Source organism: Strix uralensis, chromosome 6 (genome assembly GCF_047716275.1).
Source record: "Strix uralensis isolate ZFMK-TIS-50842 chromosome 6, bStrUra1, whole genome shotgun sequence".
NCBI classification, from domain to species: Eukaryota; Metazoa; Chordata; class Aves; order Strigiformes; family Strigidae; genus Strix; species Strix uralensis.
The window spans coordinates 45601945-45624250 of NC_133977.1; the positions used below are offsets into that span (position 1 = coordinate 45601945).

General features: G+C 43.7%; 1 protein-coding gene across 2 annotated transcripts; it reads left to right on the forward strand.

The window, feature by feature from the left end:
* Positions 1-976: 976 nt before the first annotated feature.
* Positions 977-18408, forward strand: DAPL1 (death associated protein like 1). 2 transcript variants are annotated; one of them, XM_074873946.1, is made up of 5 exons: positions 977-1055; positions 4886-4973; positions 8925-8988; positions 16804-16907; positions 17695-18408. In XM_074873946.1, exons 1-4 carry the CDS (start codon positions 1025-1027, stop codon positions 16882-16884), a joined length of 264 nt encoding a protein of 87 aa, XP_074730047.1. In that variant the 5' UTR covers positions 977-1024; the 3' UTR covers positions 16885-16907; positions 17695-18408. The 2 variants fall into 2 exon arrangements, with proteins under 2 accessions (XP_074730047.1, XP_074730046.1); XM_074873945.1 differs by lacking the exons at positions 16804-16907; positions 17695-18408 and adding an exon at positions 10505-10772.
* The last annotated feature ends 3898 nt before the right edge of the window (positions 18409-22306 follow it).

Sequence of the window (22306 nt, forward strand, 5' to 3'; positions counted from 1 at the left end):
ATTCAGAGCACAGAACTACCTGCAATCTCTAGCCCTCTGTCAAATGTGGCCAACACAACCCCGGGGGTTCAAAAGTTCTCAGTCACAGGAAGTAAAACATCAAAACACACGAGCTGAATGCATAGCCTTGGATTCTGTAGGAAACCCAGCTAAAAAAATTAACAAAAAATCAACAAAAGCAATGATAAAATTCCAAAACCAATAAAAAACTTGAGACACGTACAAGTAAGAAACATTCTAAGTGAAATATGACGGAAAGTAGAATAGGCTGAAGGAAACTTTGAGTCTGCAGAAGTACTTTAAAAAGTCTGTGTTGAACCATGACAAAACAAAGAAAAAGAAATAGACAGGGCGAGCTGGATGAGGGCTGACTGAGGTGATGGGGGTTTCCACCAGAGTGAGATGGGACAGCAGTCAATCTAGTACTAACGCTTCACAATTTTCTTCCTTTAGTCCCTCCCATCCTCCTTTTCCCCCGACTTACACGATGCCCTCCTGCTGCCGCGGCGCAATCCCCGTTGTTTCAGCGCTGCCTCCTCAGTCAGGAGTTGCAGGGGGTTCATCGCCGCGATAATCTGCTGGGACAGAACACCCGGTTAGTCGCGACAGCCCCCGTCACCACAACTCCTCCGGCTGGCCCTACGAGCGCCTTCCCGCCCCTCACCGCCGTCCCTCGCACCCCCTCAGCGTCCCTCAGCCGCCCCTCACCGCCGTCCCTCGCTCCCCTCACCGCCCGCTGTCCCTCAGCCGTCCCTCACCGTCCCTCGCTCCCCCTCAGCCGATGCTCAGCCGCGCCTCGTCCCCCCTCACGGTCCCTCACCGCCGCCCCTCGTCCCCCCCTCACGGTCCCTCACCGCCGCCCGTCGCCGCCCCCAGCGCGGCGCTGCGCCCACAGGGGTCGCCCCAGCCCCAGCGCCACCGCGCCCACCCTCGCGCCGCCCCTCGCGCCGTCGCCCCGCCCTCTGCCGCAGACGGATGCTGCCGCGCGGGCGGGTGCGCGTGTGCCGCGGCTCCTCAGCCCGCCATGGCGCGGAGGAGGCGCCTCCCGCCCGCAGGTGGGGACCGGGGACGGGGACGGGGACGGGGACCGGGACCGGGACCGGGCTCCCTGCGTGGGGTGGCGGCGGGAGACACGCTCCCGCTCGGCGGCAGCCGCAGGCGGCTTGGCGGGTCGCTGAGGGGGAGCGGAGGTGCAGCCGCCCTCGGCAGACGCGGTTCCTGGTAGCGCCTGGCGGCCGCTGAGCCGGGCCGCGCTGCCCCGCCGCCGCCGGCGATCCCCGGGGCTGAGGAGGGCTTTGAGGGGCTGCGGGGCGGCGAGGCTGAGGGGGCTCTGAGGGCCTGTGGGGGCTCTGAGGGGCTGCGGGGCGGTGCCGGCAGCGAGGGCTCGCCAGGACGGGTCCGGCCCGTCGCCCTCTGGCAGGGCCCGGGGCCGGTCCCTCAGCGGGGGGAGCGCTGCCGAGGCCTCCGTGCAACCTCGGCTCGTCCGGGCGTAGCCGTGAGAACGTGTCTGCTGCGCCTAGCCCTGCCCGCTGCGCCCAGAGGCACCTCCGCGTTTGATACTGTACCCGCCCCATTGCGTTTAAGCTTGAGCTGCTTGGCTTTGGATCTGATAGGGCAGGGTGGCATCAGGTTCTGCTGCGCTTTAAATCAGGAAGGCGTTATCAAGTAATAGGGAGAGAAAGAGGTATCAATGTTCTAATGAAACACTTTTTTTAGTGCTCCAGTCTTATTCCTCGCCTCCTGTCATAACAAGAAAAAACTTCCCCCCCACCCCCCGGCATTCTTCATCTGACTAAACGGTGCCTCTGAGTACAGGCTGGTGAGCGTTGGTACTCCATTGCTGCTCCACGGGATGGGGGATCTGTAGCCATGGAACACTTGGTAATTAAATGCGTGCCTGGGTTTGCTGGAGAATGCGTAAATGCACACGGACAGTGATCAGCTCCCGTGCTCATTAACTGTGTGGAGCTAGTGTCTCCAGGCTGGAGTTAGAGTTGGTACTGGGTCTGATTCCCGTGTGCACTGGGGACACATACAGAGCTTCTGTAGGTTCAGCCTTTAGAACTGTCCTACAGTCGCTTAGTCTGAGCCACTTAGGGCTCCCCCCCTCGCCCCTGTTCATTAGGAGCAGTTGTTGCCTGAAGAGCACAAGGCATGACTTGTGTGTGTGTCTCATCGTAGCCCTAAAATCTGGTTTGTTTTCTTGAAAGTGTTGGGGGGTTTTTTTCAGCATGCTTTTACATGAATTTATGATGTTGTTTTTTCAGCTTCACTTGTCTCTGCTTCTTTCCTGGATTTTTGTGTCTGCGTGTGGCAGGGATGGTTGCGTTGCACCTGAGAGGGCCTGTAAACCACTACAGCCGGTGACCTAGTGTAGATACTGGTTTTTCTTAATTTGCATGAGAGTAAATGCAGGTGGTGAGGCTCCTCTGTCACTGCATCGGAGGTGAAGGTCTGGCAGGGGAGTAGGGATGGCAGGAGTAAGTTGTTTCAGCTACGCAGGTAGTGAACGAAGCAGGTTGGGAGTGGACACCTTTATTCTCACCATAGTATCCGTAAGTAATCTCGGGGTTCAACGGAGCTCAGTGCCTTTGTTCTCAGTTTGGGTTTGGGGTTTAGTTTTTTAGGGGAGGGGAAGAAGGGGGGGATGTTCCTCCTTTCCTTTCTTTCTTTAAAAATATATGATGTTTTAAATATGGAAATTAGTAAAGCTTTTGGTATTTAGTTCTTCACTGTTAGATTTTGTGCTTACAGGGCACATAATCCAAAAATTGAACTCTATATTAAAACTTTGAGATCTCTCTTAATTACTTTGAAAAAAACAATTACAAAACAGCTTTCTGGCATGTTCCAGAAGCATCCATGTTTAACTCTTTCACTACCACAGATCTGTATGAGCAGGCTTGACAGTTGCTACTAGCAGCTATCTTCAAGTCAGTGGGAAGATTGAAGTAAGTCCTGCATTACTTCTAATCAGTATAAATAACTTTCTCCCTGGGCTTGTTGGTAGTAGACACAATTCCTGATTGGCCACTTAATGTTTAGATCTCTTTTCCCATTTGGGGTATGTCTCTTCCCCGCAACACCCCAGCCCTGCCTTGTGCTTTTTGTAAAGCTTCCTAGTGTTAAAATGTCTTTGCCTCCCTGTGTGTCTGGATTTCTGCACCCAGATAAATTAAAACTGTAAAAGATGCTTGTATCTAGAAATCACCAATCCTGCACGTGTGTGCTTAGTGAAGGTCCCAACCAAAAATCATGGATCTAGTTTCAGTTGTTTTTTTAATCGACTTCCAGAATTTTGAGTTCCTGTTTGTGGTTTGGCTCATTCCTAAAAAGCCATAAAATCAAAGCACCTAACAAACTGTGGAAGAATACTTGGGATAACTTGCACTGATGTTCTGGATGAGCTTGTTATAAAGGGAACACGATGGCAAGAAGACATCAGTCTGATATCTTGAAATATTCCAGGTGTTTTTTGTGGTGTTTTTTTTTTTTTTTTAAATCCTTTGTTGTCGTTTAAAGATGCTTCTCATGTTATCTCCTGCTTACAAGGACTAGAGTTTCATACCTTGTGAGCTGAGGGTATTTAGAATCTTGATTCTTTTTGCTGGTAGATAATTGGAAATGGCTGACACTTTCAGAGGAGACTTTTTGCTTTGCGCTTAGACTCCCTAAAGAATTTGGTTCAGTCTAGATCTCTAGTGCATTTGCAGCTGTGAGATGGCTAAGCAATTCATTTGCTGCTTATACAGCAGTACAATTAACTGTACGTATGTGACTTTGAAAAGAAAAGCAAAGCCAAGTCTAGATACTGCAGAACACTGTGAGGCTGCTTTGGACATGACTGAAGGAGAATTCTTGTTTCTAAAACTAAACCTGCAACCAGGAAGTACAAGGTTAGTAGTCAGCTTTTGTAGAAAATGGGTGTTAGTTACAGATGGACACATCTGCTCCCCCAAAAATGGCCAAATATATTTTTCATGCTATTTAGCTGAGTAGTTCTTGAAACTTTTCTCCATTCTGTATTCACTCCCACCCCTAAATATTTGAGTTTGAAAACTCTCTAGTATTGATTATTCATTATAAGACTAGGAACCTTGCTGTAAGATGAAGGAACTTCTTTAAAATAATGAGAAATACATACTAAGTTTGTTCTTCCTTACTCTCACAGTTTTAAAACTTAAAATACCCTCATGAACAGGGGGAAAGTATTTCTTTAAACAAGATGTTTTAGATAACTTTACGTGTTCTTTGTTCAGAATTGAATTTTCTGATGCCTCAGAACTTAAATTGTTATTGTTAGGTCATCTGTAGTGTAATTAGGGCTAATTGGTTTGTGATTGACAGATGTCTTAAAATATAATTAAACATGTTAGAACACAAGTACAAGATAAATATATAGCTGGTTCTTACCTGCATTATTAGGTTTATTGCAGAATACCTTGAGCAAATCATGAAACTTTTATTGCTCTTAGTGACGTTGTTCAAAAACCTGAAAGTGGTTGGTTGGTTGGGTTGATTGTTTTGCTTTTTAAAATGGAAACTATTACGTCTGAGATTTATGGGGGAAGAATGCATATTAACGTGACAAGGTCTTAAGATTTAATATAGTTAGCAGCGACCAAAACCCCTCTGACTTTGATTATGGTATTTGGAAGTTGATCTGATCATGCCGTGGCACTGAAGTTTAAAGTCTGTGTTGAATCTCTTGGGCTTACTTCTGTGTATGTGTGTGTTTAGAAGTGAAGCATAGAGTTAAATACTGAAAGATGATTTCGTGCTAAGAAGTATCTGGGGTATAAGTATTTTTTTCTTCTCTAAGTGTACGTAATGTAGTATGTAATTTTGTAGATATTTTTACATAAACTGTATTTTCTTCTTGCAGTCAAAGCTGGAGGTATGAGAGTGTCTAAAAAGCAAGAAAGCGGACCTGTTGAGAAAAATGCTAAAGCTCCAGGAAAAGAAAAGACAAGGTATTGCACTGCAGGGCTTGTAGTTAAAGTTCATAGGGAGTGGGCTGAAGGTTGAAACAAAGGCAACCTTTAACCTCTGAAGAGTTTAGTTCTTGAATTAACTTGTACAATTTATAGATAAAGGCAACTTCGAGGTAATCATCGACTTAAAAAGGAAAAAACAACCACCACAAACCAAAAAACCCCAACTTCAAAACCTAAGGACAGTGCCTTGCAATGAAAGACAAGGGCTGAATCTCTTCTGTGTCATCATGTGTTACGGAACAGAAAGTAAAACAATGTGGTGCCTGCCTGTACCTAATAAAGTAATGGTCAAACAGTTTCCAGTGAAAAGGGATGAATTTTAGGCTGTCCTCATTCTGGATGAAATTAAACCCATATCTCCCACCCCCCACAGGGTTATCTCCTGTGTATAGGCTGTATCTCTTATTTCAGTCCGAAATCAATTTAGCTTTTCTGTTTTCTACTTCATAAGGTTACTCAAGCTATTTTGCCCCAGGCATGCTTCTACTTTTGAATAAGGTGGTGACTGAGTGAAGTGGTCATCAAAACAAGTATTTTCTTACAGCTTTTTCAAATGAAGACTGAATATTTTTCCAAAATATATGCACTTTTCTTAAATATCACTTAAGAAAAAGTTAAGTTGACCGTTACAAGGATAAGAGGGTAAAATTTTAATGACTTGTGATGTTCCTGAAATTGCGTTAGAGTCTAAATCCTAAGTGGAAAACAGTGCCTAAATAGGATTTAGACACTCAGGTTTTTGCTTCTATTGTGATTTTAAACTTTCTCAGCGGCTGCCCAGTTTGGATACTCCTTATCTCACCACATACTTCTTTTTGCACAAAAAGTTCTCTTTAAGAGCTTGCAATTCTTTTAGGGGGTATCTGGAACTGCATGGTTACTGCAGAGTACCGAGCACCCTTTGTAATTGCCGTGACATTCAGAAACCAATCAGTGTGACATGGAGGTTGTGTTCCAAGGAGCCTGATCCGGTGATTCGCTGCTGGAACAAATCTGTTGTGTCCTGATAGCTGTGACCTTGCTGTGCAGGGAGGTGGTGTACATCTCCTCCTCCATATGATGATTAGGGTGTTTGTGTCACTTGCCTCCAGCACTGAGCTAGAGGCTTCCTGTTGAGGTTTTGTAGAAAAAAGACTCATAGAAAAAGACTTCATAGAAGAAGACTTGAGATTTGTGGTGGTAAGACAAAATGTAATGCTTAAAGTACTGTGCTTGGGGAGGTGGATTTAAAACTTCGCTCGGCATTGTAACTCATGTGCATACCTTTATCCCTTTGTCAGTGTTCAAAATAATGTGTAAATTGAGACTGGAATTTGGAGATCCTTCCTAACAGGTGCTCCTGCACCTCATGTACACTTTTCTCTAGCCCTCTAACCCATTAAAGTTTGGCTGCTCAGGGGCCCAGCTCCAGAAGAGAGCACAGTCTGATCTTTTAGACTTGAGAGCAGGAGTTTTGTTCCCCTTAGAGTGAGGCAGCCTGGAATTCATTCTTCCCTTGGAAACTGCTGAACATTACTTTATTAGGTACAGATAGGAAACAGAGGTGTTGTTGCTTTAAAAGTGACTTTATCATCTTGCTATGAAAAAGCACGTGTAAGCACTTGTATTTTTACCTGTAGGAGTGGGCTCTGATTTCTGTCCATATGTAGATGCCTCTCCTGTAGTCCCAATTTGGGACTAGTTTTATGCGTAAAACTAAACTGAAACAAAAGAAGATTAAATATTCTGTTGTATCTCTTGAGAACAGAACTCCCTTCAAGCAGTCTTTGCACTGTCCTCATGATCGCTTGCTCAGGGCTTGCTGAAGAGGCCTGTCCAAACAGGGAGCAGCTCTAGAATCGTGCCTTTATTAAAGCCTGTCTTGGACTTATCCTGAAGGCTGTGAATAACTCCTGCTGCTGCTGGGGATTTGGGGGTATCACTTATTTCTTACTTGTAAGAAAGGAGCCACCTGTGCTCTGGAGTGTCTGTAGTAGCCAGGTAACCATTTAAAAAGCCTGGACTAAACAGGATAGGTAAGTAGTCTGGGTAACTTTGTTCTGATTCTCAATTTTTTTCCAGACTGAGATTTAAGTTCGCAGTGTTACTTTTGATAAACAGGTTGACCTCTGGTGATTCTGAACACCTTTAGCTGCTGTCAGAAGGCTTCCTTAGTTGAATGTCTGGGTGTACATTGCAATCATTGTATCAGAGTGTCTGACAGTCACTACAAAGTACTGTAATCTAGTAATGTCGTTGTGAAATAGATTATTTTCCCTTAGGAATTAAAGGGAGAGCTGTGACTAGACTGACAACTGAACACATTTTTTGGACCAAGATGTAATTTTATTTTTTTCCTCTCAAATGTTATAATCAGCCGGGTACCTTTTAAATTACCTGGGCACAGCCATACTTAACACTGACATACTGACGCTATTTCTTGGCAGGCTACAGAAATCACCACCTCAGCTTTTTGTCTGCGTGCTTTTCTCCTCACTGGCTCAGAGGACACTAACCTCAAATACAAGTTTTGGACCAAAACTGAGCCAGTAACACAGACTTCTTTCCTGTTTACTAGTTCTCTGTGCTAGAATCAGTGATTACTCATTATCGTGCCCCTGCCTGGTTGGGATGGCAGATTTCATTGTCAGGTTGCAATCGCAGAAGTCACAGAGAACTTTGTAAAGTAGTTTAGTAGCTGTCGTGTACAGACTCCTTGCCTCTAAGTTTCTGGTTCAGATGAGCTTATCTGAGAGGCTCAAAGTCACTGTTGTAGCTTAAAGTGGGTACTCGGAGCTGAGACTGGTCTTGGCAGGATCTGAGCTTTGAGATTTAGTTCTGAAAAAAACATGCTTGCTCTAAAGTTGCTGTGTAATATATGGGCTAATAGGATGTAATGCATATGATAATAACTAGATGCCTGCCTGACAGCTTTCTGACAATACATTTGACTGTACCTCGTTACTGATTCAAAGTGTGGTGAGTTCTTGGGGTTTTGTGTTTTAATAACTTGGGGGTGGTTTTGGTTCGTGTTTTTTCTGGAGTTAGGAGGTTTTTATTTTTATTGATTGCCAGTTGTCTGGGTGCGATTTTGCTGCCGTCTTTTCCACAGTCATGGTAATCTGATGGCATAAACAGATCTTGACTAGCTTACATTTTGTCGGTGTGGCAAACTGTATTGGTTGTTACATGGACGTTTTGGTAGGAAATGTGACTTGGCTGATCCACAGAATCATTAACTTAACTAAAGCAGTATCTGCTGTTTCAAGAGTCGGATTTAAGGTGCCTGGTTCCATGTGTAAGGGTAATAATGATTTTTCTCAACTCCATTTTAAGCTACAGAGTGTCACTGCAAATAGTGGTATCAGAAGAATGTGCAATCCACAGTTCTTCCTGTTGCTGAACTAAATCATTTCATATCCACAGATTATTTGTGGAATATTGGTAACATGGCTGTTCTTTGTTGGAATATGAAGAAGTTAATGGGATAATCTTGTGCAAAATGTTCTTGCGTGAGAAATTGTTGCTGTCAAAGCAAACACTCCCCAAAAGCAGAGGGTGATTTTTTTTTTTTTTTTTTTAAATGGGTCTCGATTGGAATCAAGAAAATTATGAGGTAAAATTTTGTAGTTCTGGATATTGGTGCTCAGCTTCCATGAAGCTACTTGACAGTGTACAAAAATCCCCCTTTTGAGATATTTAAGGATATTTTATAGAGAGAGTTTTGTGTATCGAAATAAAACAGCCTGCAACACAGAATTTGCATTGTTCTATTCTGAGGCAGCATATGTTTTTTTTAATACCATACAGCCTTTAATGTGATTAAAGGATTTAGCTCCAGAACCTAAATTTCTATTGCAAAATGTTTTGTATTGAGTCTGGAAAATGAAAGTGACAAGTGTTTCTGTGAGATGGAAATGCTAAATACTTTTTTCTTTTGCTTTACAGTGCTGTTGCTGGTTTTTCAAAAACTCAGAACACAGGTGTCTTACTAGTGGAAGTGCTGAGCAAAGTAAGTACATCTGGAAGAACAAGATACATGTTTGTCAGGGCTTCTCTATAAACTAAAAATGAAAAAGAGGGGAATTTTCCTTACAAATGCCAGGTGACAGCAGTTTAGGTTGGTCATCTAAATACCCTCAAGATGATGCATTTTTCTGGCGGTTGTGTGGCTAAAGTGCCAGGTGGCTAAAAAGTAACTCGCCTTTCCTCCTTGCTCTGCTGTGTTTGATTCCAGTCCTATTTAACACTAAGCAGCCCCAGGGTAGTTATGTATACCTGTTACAGAAAAGTACTGCAAGATATTAAGGTGTGTCCTCTTTTAAAGCGGTATGTTGATTTAGAGTTATTGAAATGGGGGGAGCAATTGTCAGGGACATAGTGAGTTTGTGGGAGAGCTGGGATCACAACCCAGAACAGAGCCTGTTCTTCAATTCTTTATCCGCCTATGGAAATAGCTTTCCCTGCTGCAAGGGCGCAGCCTGGGGAAGCCAGGAGAGCTTCCTGAGGGAGGCGGGTAGTGTCGCTGACAGGTGTGCTGGGTGGGAGGCCCTACAGTAATGTCAAACGCCTGTGAGTGAGCCCCCGAGACAACAGGCACATCATCTCCCGCTGTTGCTGCCTGTGCAGCTGTTTTACCTGAGGCCTGGCGTTAGTCACTCAAGCATCTTCTTGACTTCTCCCTTGGAAATACTATGAGATCGTTTAAAATTTTGTGTCGCAAAGCTCTTGATGGACCCTTCTAGTCATCATCGTGCTTACAGCTACTGTCCAGACTCTTACACCTGCGCTTTGCAAGAGCTGATTGAACAAGCAGCTGGTTAATTGGCCTGCTAATCTGAAGACCCAACAGTTACCATCTATTTTTCCTACACTTGCAGTCCTTAGGTTCTGCAGCATACAGGAGTTCCTCATCCACAGAGCTTGGTAAAACATCAGCTGCAGCATTTTGGCATAAGCCTCCTTTCATCAGCAGATGTGATTGTAGTTTTAGTATTAGATCTTCAGTTTTTGCTTATGCTTGTTTAAGGAGAGCAGATACAACTCGTCCTGTTTCTCTTCCACTTGTCCTCATCTCCTCTGTTCTAACCTACTATTTCCTTTTCCTGTTGGTTTCCAAACTCTCACACATGAAGCTTCCTCAGTAATTTAGAGAGCAATAAGTAGATACTGTAATGATGATCATTTGAATCTGGGAAAATAAGAATTTGAAGCAACTAACTGTTAACTCTGGCATACTGATTATTTGCTCTGCTTTCTTCATCTTGTCAACTCATTTGACGAACTACTAAAAAAGGGGAGGAAAAAAATCGAGAGTTCACTGAAGGTAGTCAGGCTAATATCACTTTGAAAACAAAAATTACAATTAAATGTACAGGGTCACCACGAGTGTTGTGTATTGATTATTTGAACTTTTGTGAAGTTAGGTTTTACTACTGTTTTTAAACTACTTTCATATGATGGAATTTAGGAAGAGAACAGCAGAAAAGCTGTATTTATCACAACTTTCCCCCCCTTTAATGTTACAGATGAGCCACAAAATTCATGCAGCAGCATTGCAAGTGGCTCACGAAAAGCCACAGCCTGCCTTGGAGAAGTTCATACTGCCTAAAAGAATTTACATTATTCAACAGCCACGGAAGTATTAAAGATACTCTTTAAAATCCTCATGTTTACTTAAAGGTTGAGTTTCTATTCTAAATAGCACTTAGCACCCTGTGGTAAAATGATCAAAAGCTGTGTGCCTTGTATTCTACTGTATTTCTGTTACTGACAATAAAATTCTTTACAAGAAGAGTTACTGAATGTACTAGGATTTATTAAAATGTCACGGCTTCTGCTAACCTGGTTTTACTTGTGTACAGTAAGTACTCAATGCTAAGAAGTCCTGCAGCTTCACTTCCTGTCTGAATTTTGACTGAAGTACTAGAAACTGTCAGCTCTCTTTTCTTTTTTTTTTTTTTTTAAATTTAATGATAGCAAAGCTGAGGTGAATGTGATGTTAAGAAAGCAGGTCACAACTGAAAGGCATGGTTTTTGTTTTAATTTAGGCTGAGGTGTTCCATGCTGAACGTATGCCTTAGGCTTACTGCCTAATGAGAAACTTCAGCAAGTCCTGGGAAAGATTTCCATGCATTGGGAAAATTTTTTTTCTTGCTTTTCTCTCTGTAAGGAAATCTGTCTCCTCTGCAGAGATGCCTCTGCTGGGTTCCCACGAGCAGGAGGAGCTGGGCGGCAGCAGTCTGTCTGTGAACCCCCGGGGCTGGGGAGGCTCAGCGAAGGAGGTGCCCGAGCTGGAGCTGCATCTGGGTCTAGGTGAGCGAAGGAGGTGCCTGAGCTGGAGCTGAACCCAGGGCTGTGGGCGGGGAGGTGAGAGGCTTCAGGGCTGTGAGTACGGGGTTGAAGTTGGTAGAATGCGATATGAGGCTCAGAAGCGACAAGACGGAGCAGGGACTGGGAGGAGTAGAGTCCTGAGGGGCCAGGCTTAGTAATGGGCAGGAGCAGTTGTAAATACAGGTACGGGAGGTGTCCCTGAGCCTTGCCTGCTTACGCTGTCGGCAAAAGGCAACAGCTGGGCTTCCTGCCCGGAACTGAATTCTGCCAGGATGGGTGTTAAGGTAGTGATTGCAGAGGAGTATGCTGCTAAAATTGTAGTCAAGGAGTCCAAATGGACTTAATAGGAAAGGTGATGCTCAAAAATGTTTGTGTTGTCAATGAGGCTTGTTTTCATAGTGTGCTTTCCACGTGGCTACGGTGGCAATCTAGTGCAGATGTAGGAAACACGCTCCCTCCTGACGAGAGGGGTCGCAGGTGGGCTACCCAGAATGAGTGTCACCACTTCACAGGAATATCTGCTTCATCTCATCCATCCATCAGTGTAAATAACTGTATATGTTGATTAAAGATTAAATTATGATCGCAGGAGGTGGTGATTAGTGGTATGTGCAATAAATAATTTGGTTACACCCTGGATAAGTAGGAAGAATTAAAATAGTGCTGCTCCTATGAAGACGACTGGTTCTTCTCCCATGTTCCTTAACTGACTGGTAGTTACTTGTATAATATTGTCACCGTTTCCCTGGACAACAGCAGCAATATACTTTATGGATATATAAGTTGTAGGTATGACGTTTGGAAAGGATCTGACTGCCCTGCCATTAGCTTCTGACTTGGTTTTGCAGCTTGGAGTGCTTTGGTTTGGTTTTCTAAGTGAATGTTATTTAAACAGATTGAAGTAGTATGTTCAGGGTAGAAAAGGCATGCTCAGTGTAGAAGGCAGCTGTAGGGAGTGACTTGTGACATAACTCAGGTGGCCATACGGTCCTGTGGGTGTGACAGTCCTGTTGAGAAGGCCCCGTACGCTACTCGGGCCGCACGTCCCGAGCGAGTTCCGTGCTGTGTGGATGAACTAAGTTTCTACAGTAACTCGAGTTCTGGGAGTATATAGTGTCTATACTCTGGGGGTATAGAGTGCCGCTGTAGCGGCAGGTGGGAGTTACGCAGCATAGACTCAGCACATGCTTCCAAGGGGCTTCTGAGAAGCACCAGCCCTGGAAATGTGAAGCCATGCGCGTACTGCAGCAGTGTCTGGGATCTGTGTGTGTGTACAGAACGTGTCTGGAGGGACGGCACAGCAGATGCAAACAGCCTAGCAGAAATGGAGAATATCTTCCATGTTCTACCTGTGTACAATTTTTGGGTGTCAAAAGAGGACCTGCCAAGGAGTCGGGAGGTCTGATTTTGATAAACTCAGTTTCATGGTTTGACTAAATGTAAAGCAGGTGCAAGCAATCCTGGCAGCTGATCTATTGCATCTCCTGCCTCTGCAGGTTGTTGTCCCCAGTGGTGGTGGTGGTACAAGGAGCCTTTCATACTTGCATTTTGTGTCAGTGGCCCTTACTAGTCTTTGGAGGGAATCCGAAAGATTTGTATAGTGAACTAAACTCTTCTCCTTAATTATATTTTGTAATTAACAGCACTCCCTTTTCAACCAAGTCAGTCTCTTACCTGTTGTATTTTGACAGGTGCACTGTCAGATGCATTATTTTCTCTAATTTATTTCTATTTATTAAGGTGTCCTGCTTACAATAGTATTCTTAACAAGAGCGAAACAGGAAACTAAAACCATATTTTGAACTTCTAAATAATAGACAACTTAGTTTTTCATCCTGTTTGTGCCTTCCATTGTGTGCGTCATTTTAGTTTGTGTTTGCACCATCATTGATGACACTATGATGAATCGGTTGTGTCTTCTGTTCTAGGGAGTTTGTTTCATCTAGTTCAAGTCTTAATTTAGTACTTTGCTTTCATTATTTAAATATGGACAGCTAAATTCAGAACATAAGGAAAAACTACAGCTGGTTTGCTAGAACAATCAAAACCTTGCAGGAAGCCTATTTTCAGGCTTCTTGAAGGTTATTACAGATGATGCAGCCATTCAACAAGAATGGCATGATTTCAGGATGTTATTTCTTCTGTCAGTCTTTATTTCATTGTTAATATACCATTGTTTCTGTGTGTAGACCTCAAAATGCCTTACGGCGATGGGAATGACTGAAGCCGAGTGGCAAAGAAAGCAGTGAAAACAGATTTCAGTAAAGGATGATGGGTTCGACAGACTGGTAAACTCAGCAATGCCACCCGTTCTGTCTGACAGCCCAAGTCACACAGACAGGTTTTGTTGGGCGCTGCGGGGATGAGTTTCCTCTGGGCAAGGAAGAGTTTCTGCCTCAAAGCACGTGAGGCTGCCGGGTTGGGCTGGCTCGGCAGCTCTCTGGGAGGTGGGAGTTGTGCAGCGTAGCGCCTCTGGAATGAGCCTTGGGACCTGCTCTTAATGGACAGGCAGCTCTGGGCGAGAGGCGGTGATTTCCGACTCCTGTGTGGAACTGCCACAGATGAAATGGCAAAGAAATTACACATGGCAAATCTGGGAACTCACAGTGAAAGAGAACTATAACAAAAGACTTAATTTTAATTTATAAATATTAACTGTTGCTTAAAGCCTCTATCCCTCCCACGATGTACTTGTTTGGCCTGTTCCTCTCCAAGTAGTACACACAGGTCTGCAAATCATTTCAAGCACAGTAACCTCTCCCTGGTGTACAAAACCCGGGAGTTCTGGTACTGATACGCACATAAGCCCAAGCGTTTCCTGAGCTCGTCTTTAGTTTTGGTGGTAGAGGAGTATATTTCTAGAATGTAAAAAAATTCCTTGGTCTAATCGGTGTCATCTGTGATATTTGCCCTGTGATTGCTGTTGTGCCTGACCCCCGTTAGAGGTTCCCCGTGGAGCACCTCTGTTTTGGCAGCCTCACTGTCCTGCAGAGCAGCCTTTTGGCGTGCCGCCGTTTGTCCTCTTCCTCCCCTGCATCCTCTAGACCGTCCTCTCCCACCTGGCCGGAGCAGGCCAGATCCTCGCAGCTGCCCGGGAGGAGTGTGCACGTCGCGTCTTGGGCAGCCTGTGAGTTAAATCTGTCTGAAGAGGGGCGGTGTCACGGGGCTGGCAGAGGCAGCTCCCAGGGTTGGATTTGTTCCACCTTCCAGGCCTGTGGTGCTGTCGGGCTGTTGCTCGTCCTCCCCACTGCCAGCGAGGGGCTGCTGCTGGGCCACCCTCTGCAGAACACGCTGTCAAACGGGGCATGTACCCCAGCTGCTTTCAGTCCTGCCCGGCCACTGTCAGCTCCAGAGGGACTTTGACTTCCCTGGTGAAGCCAGTCGTAGTCTTCCCTTTATTCTGCAAAGCCATGCAAAGAACAGTGACTCAACACAATAGCATGTTTATTATTCTTGCCAGACCTGGCTACAGATTCTACTCCTGGCCATTATTCCACTCTTGCTGGACTTCAGTGAGAAACTTCTAGATAATTTTATTAACAGAAATGTCAGTCTGGCCCTTCACTTACAGCAGGCTACCAATGTTTAGTTCATTCCTCAACTGAAGAGGACTGTTACTGTTCCGAAGTCTGACTATGGCTGATTTTCCAGCTAAGAGGGACTCTCCAACTAACAGAGTCTCCAACTCTCCAGTTGTTAGCTAACACTTAAGATTTTATAGAGGTTTATGACTCATATCGAGAGCAGCTTGAGAAATGTCAATAGTTCTTAATGACGCGCACAGCGCTTTTGCCACAAGGGGCTGCTGCACGCCTGCGGCTCCTTTGGGTGCTGCCCCTGAGCTCACCTCGGAAAACACCCTTCTTACAAGGAAGTACGTTTTAATCTGCTGAAAAAGTTTCAAAGAAAAAAATAAGAGATTATTTCATGAAAGCATCATTTGGATTTTCACGCAGGACATGAATCCCTAGAAGCTGTAAAGACACAAAGGGCTTAACTTGACAGTAACAGAAAGTGGAATCCCTTACCCTTCCTGTGTTCGCTGGGTGCACAGCCACGGGCAGCTACAAGTGGAACCTGGGACAAGGGCAGGGTGAAGCACGTGCTGTACTGCTGCCGGGTGAATCTGCACAGTTAAGATTTGCTGGTTTCGTAGATGCTTTCATACTCTGTTTCTAAATGTGGTCACTTCAGAACAAATTCGTTGCTCGGGTGACATTGAAAAGTGGGACACAGCCTTTCATATCCCACAGGTAGGTAGGAAGGGATGGCATTTCTGAAACTGACTTCATTTATACACAGAACTTTTGTATTTTGGGTTTACGTCTGGTGATAAATTCAGAAGTTACTTTTATATAAAGGAATGATTAAGACTTTTCCAAAGCTATTATAAAAAATGTTTTATATAATAGCCATCATTTTAGTTGCACAATATGCATTTACTGTATACTGAAATAGAACAGTCACTAAAATGAAGATTGACTTCAAAATTTAAATCCAACCTTCTACTTTCATTGTTCATAACTTTCTTAAATTCCTTCTAGTTTAAATTTTCCATATTTGGTATGTTTGTTTAAAGTGAAAGAGTTGGAGCAAACTCCGAGCTATCTAAGCTACACAAGCCTGAAATATTTGTTCCTTATATGTTACTACCAAGAAACATCAAAAACAATGAAAAGCGAGATCATCTGTTAAAAAAGCTGAAACTGAGAATTTTTAACCTGGTTTATCCTATGGATCTCAGCCTTAAAAAGTAAAACAAGTCAAAAAGCCAGATGTAGGATGAGATGATTTTGTTGGAGCTGCTCACAGATGCCACCCAGACGGACAGGTATAGAATTGCCTGTCCACAGTGCGTGTGCGTTTGAACTCCTCTATACAAGAGTCTTCTGAGGCTGCTTAAAGACCGAACTTTAAAATCGGTTACAAAGAGCCCTCCAATTATGTTGAAAACTAGCTGCTAGTCCTTTAGTAGCAACCTAAGGCTGGCCTTGCTACCTTGAATTGTAATGAGTAAAAAGAAAAAAATGGGAGAGGAGAGGGCGGCAGAATGTCCCCAAGCTCTGCAGACCTTGGCTGTAAGGAATTTAGGAATTTGGCTGGCAAAATTGGATATACTGCAGCAGCTGCTGGTTTAAACACAGATACTGTTATAAACTGGGAAGCTCATGCTTCACAAATTGAAGAACCTTAACTCTGAAGCTAGTAGGGATGGACTCAGAATTATTATTTTCAATTTTTATTTTTTTATTCAACTCTACTTTTCCTTTCAAAAGGTTAACAAGGACTAGTCGCCCCTGGTATGTTCCCCAGCTCACGTGCAACCTTTCAGTAGCCTGGTGTACGCACTGGCCTTGAACACTGCCTGTGAGGCACAAAGCCTTCTGCTTTTATGGCTCACTGATTAAAAACAAATTCTCATTTTAAAGAACAGTCCCTAATATTTGTAACAAAAACGTGAAAGAACACTGTTTTCACTATGTTTTGGTTCCAGCTTGGTGGGGCAAAAAAATTCCTTTTGCTGAGAAGGAGCTCAGTGGCACTCACGGTTTCAGCAGCGTGCTTACAGCGCTGAACTGGCATCACCGAAGAACTCCGGTAGGTCTCTTTTGAGGCAGTCCTTCCCAAGGGAATCATCAGAAACATAAATTAGTACTGTATGTCAGACCTACTGCCGTGGAAGTGTGAAAAAAGAATAGACTCGTGAAGCAGCACAAATGACCAGCCATATGCACAGCTCTCCTGGCTTCCACGATGGTTTTCATCAGATAGATGTTTCTAGTGCTTCCAGCTTTTCAAGACATTAATTGGTTATTGTTTTAAATTTTTTTGTTACTTCCTAGAGATTGCCAAAGTATAGGGTGTTATAAGGCATTATTTCCTAAAAATCAAAATCTTGTTTTCCTTTGAAACTACTGCAGTCAGGATTTTCCACATAAGGATTCATTTCCAGACAAATGCTATCAGTAGTTCTTCAAAATAAAGCATGTGTGTCCCTTACCCTATGATTTTACCATAGCTTGGAGCACATAATTCATATACAATAAGATTCTCCATGAGTTGAAAACTTTTTTCTATTTTCTAAAGTGCATTTTCTGAACTAATGCTCTATGCTAAATAAATACACTTAAGTTAAAAAAGCAAATAATAAAAAAAGACTAAAAAACCCCAATCAAACTCAAACCTTGCCCTTTGCATCATTTATATTAGTTATTTTGGTACAGGGAAGGAAATGGAGGGAGCCTAAAGGGCAAAGAAGAAATTCCAGCTTGTCTCAGACTGGTCTCTAGGACATGTTACTAGTGTCTTCTTCCTGCTGCCACCTTTTCAGCAATTTTGCTTCCACCATTATATTCTGTCATCATACTGTATTTTTTTTCTTCAGATGACTCTATAAAGAAATTGGAACACGTGCGTGTCAATAGATCATAGATGAATTGTCACAGAAGGAGCAGAGAGACAGGAAAACCTAAGGAAATAAAAGGTCATTGGACCCAATTCTTTCAGATAAGTGTATATAGTTTTCACTTATTAAGTGATTTATATATGTATTTTTATATATATATATAAAGCTAATTTTGGCACACACAATCTATAGGCAGTCTAGGTAGCCAAATCATCGCTTACTGCTTGCACAGTAATTAAAAATCCATGTGTATCATATAAAAGATTACCTAGTTCAGACCTTTAAATGTTTCAGATCATTAGTTCTAATTCCTAGCATCTATATGTTTCTGTGCATAGGCAAGCATACTGCTTTGTGCACTGCAGTGCATACTGCTCACTCATTTTCAGTAACTGCCTTTAGAGCTGTGTATGTTAGACTGCATGAGAAGTTCCGAATGAACAAGGGTTCTCGTAAGTGTAGGGATTTGTCCTGTGGTTTCTTGGATTTCAAGCAGGAGGCTACATAAAGTGCGTGAAAATTTCTGCCCTGCATTTTTCACGAAATTGTATTGCTTTTTGTTGTTGCTGTTTCCTGTAACCCAAGTAATTTTTTTAATACTCAGTCTGTTATGTTCCCTTAAAAGATTCCCTGATGTTAGTTCTGTTACTGAAAGTGTTACAGAATGTCTTACCAATATGATTTTCCTAATTAGTAGCCGTTATCAATATTTCAAATATCAGTGGCTCCCCAGGAGTTCAGAGGTGTGACTGTGCTGCAGATCACCTGTAGAAGCAAGGCTACAGTCCAAATTCTGCTTGTTCTTAAAGTACAAAACCTGCTTTTGGCATCAATTTTAATTACCTCGGCATTAATCTTAATTACCTGCTACCATTGTTGGGATCTGCAATATGCTGTTCAGCTTTTCTGTTTCTCCTGTAATTACCTCTCTCAGTTCCCGTGGCTGTGGATTACTGGCATAAAGACACGTCTGAAGAGATGTAGCCTGGGTGTTGTTCCTCATGCTGCGTGTATGCAGCTGGCTGTCTTCTGAGCAGTGCGCCTGTATGTGTTCATGGATCATTACACCTGCACGGATCGAATAACAACATTGCTTATTGCAGACAAAGTTTACTATTCATCTCTTGCTGTTTTTCTGATTCACTGGAGCAACAGAACAGACACAATCTCCCACACAGCCTCCAAGAAATCATGCAAAAGTTAAATAAGGAATTAATGCTTATCTGCAGATGAAATAGAAAACTAGTTGGGTAACTTAGATCTACTCTTGCGATACTTTACCAGTTAAAATCGCTTTAGCCTTCTGTGTTCATTGTCAGTCCAGCTTCTGTAGTGAGGTAGGAGATGTACTATGTATCTTTTTCTTCCTTTTCTAAGCAGCGTTTGGTTTTGTGTAATGAAGCTATGTGGATTCTGGCTAAAAAGTCATACTTAAACAGAAGATCATTCTGGTATAAGTATATATGCACAGAATAAGTCCCTGCCCCTTTCACTGTGATATTAGAACAGCAGTTTCTATGATGAGTGATAAGGCTTATCTGCCATCCTACCTCCCTGCCCCTCTCAGAAGGGTGCTCCTGACAGACAGACGAGGAAGCAGCACGTGCTAATGCCGAGTTCTCCGGGCTGGTGTCTGCAAGACCAGACCATACACAGAGGTCAGTTTCCGATAATTTTTTTTAAAAGTAGGGAATGGACAAGTTGGGAGTAGGTAGACAGAATGGCAGCAAAGCATAGGGAAGGATGATAACTGAAATTGAGCTGGAAAACAGGGGACAGAAAAGAGCATGGGGAACAAATTATTAATGGAAGCACTTGCAATAAATGTAGTGGCATTTGGAATATTTTAGTTGATACCACTGATTATTATTTTTTACCATTTATCCCATTAACACTTTTACAAAGTAGCATCTACATCCCTGGGAGCTGTTGACAAACAAGTATCATAAGAGATTGAACATCACAGATCGGTAAGTTCTGATGCGTTATCAGCGAAATTACTGAGGCTCTGTCCAGAATCTGCTGTGGACAGCAACAGCGAGACCTAAGCTGGTGCATGGAGTAACCATAAGGTGGTCTGACACAGGTGGTGGTTGTAACTTGGTATTAAGCTTCCCTCTTGTTTTGCGCTGTGGAGCCGTGTGACCAACTTCTGGCTGGTTTCATAGGGAAAATGGGCCTATATAGAACACCTGTGTGCACAGCTACTGGTTCCCCTTCCTCCCTTTCCCCACTAGCTTTAGAACCAGCTGCCTCATTTCAGGTAGAATCAGCTGTGTAATACTTCAGTGAAATGGTATTAGTTGAGAACGGGCAGCTGCGATGAGACTGGCACCTGCTATTCTGCTACGCAAAGGTGGCTTTGCAAAAAGCAGACTGAGACGTCAGACAGACATTGTGAGTGCTACTTCTGCAGACAAAACCAGATCGGAACTTAGACCTTCTTAGACATCTGCATACCCAACAGTCACAAAGCTATTGAGTATAAGGGGGTGTTGATTCTACTAGTTACAAACAAGCTGGGTTTTTTTAAATCAGTAAATTGAGAATTTTCTACCAAATTATTATTTTGCATGAGAATGAATCTGACAGGATAAAAGCAGCTATGTTGAAAGGAAGCTCCTAAAATTTACAAAATAATCTTCTTTGAAAGAGCCCACCAAAACCAAGGAATGAAATAGGTTGAGATGAGAAGCCCAAGCTAACATAAACAACACTGAAGCTGAGCAGAAAAACTGAAAAGTCTGATTTCTTATTTTCCCAGTCCTCAGCATTACAGTGAATGCTGCTGTCATTATAGTTCAGCTTGGTCTAAGGTTCCTGTTTTCAAAAAAAACCCCAAAAAATGGCTTTAGAACTACTAGAAGCTTACATCATAACTGTGAGACTCTGAGGACAGCCATAACCTTTGTGAGAAGAAAAAAAAGGAAGAGCTGAAGAATTTCAGTGGCTGGGAATGGAGAAATCATCTGAACAAATGAGTGGAAGGAGCAGAGGGCAGAACAGTTAAAGTAGAAAACCAGCTGTGGGCTAAATTCTTCCTAAAAGGAAGCTACTGATGAGAGCAGAAATCTTTATGTTGCTGGTATCATAGAATCCTAGAACCGTTTGGGTGGGAAGGGATCTCAAAGCCCATCCAGTGCCACCCCCATTCCCCCAGCCAGGGACACCTTCCACTAGCCCAGGCTGCCCAAAGCCCCGTCCAACCCGGCCTTGAACCCTTCCCGAGAGGGGGCAGCCACAGCTTCTCTGGGCAACCTGTGACAGGGTCTCACCACCCTCACAGGGAAGAATTTCTTCCTTAGATCTAACCTAAATCTGCCCTCTCAGTTTAAAGCCATCACCCCTTGTCCTATCCCTGCCCCCCTGATCAAGAGTCCCTCCCACCTTTCCTGTAGCCCCTTTCAGTCCTGGGAGGCTGCTCTAAGGTCTCCCCAGAGCCTTCTCTTCTCCAGCTGAACCCCCCAACTCTCTCAGCCTGTCCTCACAGGGGGGTGCTCCAGCCCCCCGAGCATCTTCGTGGCCTCCTCTGGCCCCGCTGGAGCAGGTCCGTGTCCTTCTGCTGTTGGTGCCCCCGGACCTGGACCCAGCACTGCAGGGGGGTCTGACGAGAGGGGAGCAGAGGGGGAGAATCCCCCCCCCTCACCTGCTGCCCACACTGCTCTGTCTCTTATGACAAAATCGTAAAAGGCTGCCAGAACTAAGACATTTCCTCCGAGAGAGAAAATTCCTTTCTTTCCAGACATACGCCTCATCACATAGGCAAAAATAGGAGGGAAGAGAAGGTGATGAAGAGGATTCTCCACTGGAAGAAAGAAAAGCTGCTGCTGAGTCGCACAAAGCACCCTACCCTTGTTTTGGGACAAGCCTTCAGGTACTAAGCTGCTGAAGTCACAATGAAGGAAGTGTAAAATAACAAATTGCTCTGCTGTTGTAACCCTGAGAGGCTTTGTCTCTGTGTCGCTCTGCTCCTCTGACACCACACAAGGCAATCACGTCATGTTCTTGAGAGGATGCTGCTCCTGTACACAAGCCTGTAACTCGTTTCTGAGCAGATAAATGGATTCTCTTGTACCCTGAACAGACACATTGGAAGACGCTCTGTGAAATACATGCAGAGTGTAGATGTTCTAGAATACTCTGGCATTATTTTACAGTTAAACTCAGATTTAGTTTTTCATGTTGAATTATATATGAAACTCTTGCCATTGTTTATATTGGATTGTCCCTACATTTTCCTTTTTTTGGTGTGAGGAGGATTCATTTTTTAATTAATGACATGAAACTGTATTATAGAAGTTACATGTAGGGAAGCTGAGCACATATGTGGGGAATAGCTGGAGTATTGGACATTTGGGTTGGAAAAGGCAAGCAGTTTCAGGCTGAGAGAGAAAAAACATTAGATGAGTATTTCTGCTAACACCATCAACTGTTGTGCTCATAATGATGGCATTCAAACCATCACTAAACCTGTGTCTCAATACTCAAAAAACAATCACTTTAACACTAAACCCATTAATGTGAGCCAGTTATCTATGTAAAAAAACCAGCTAGAGATAATGCTCTGTAGTGGCTACTTTGATACAGCTCA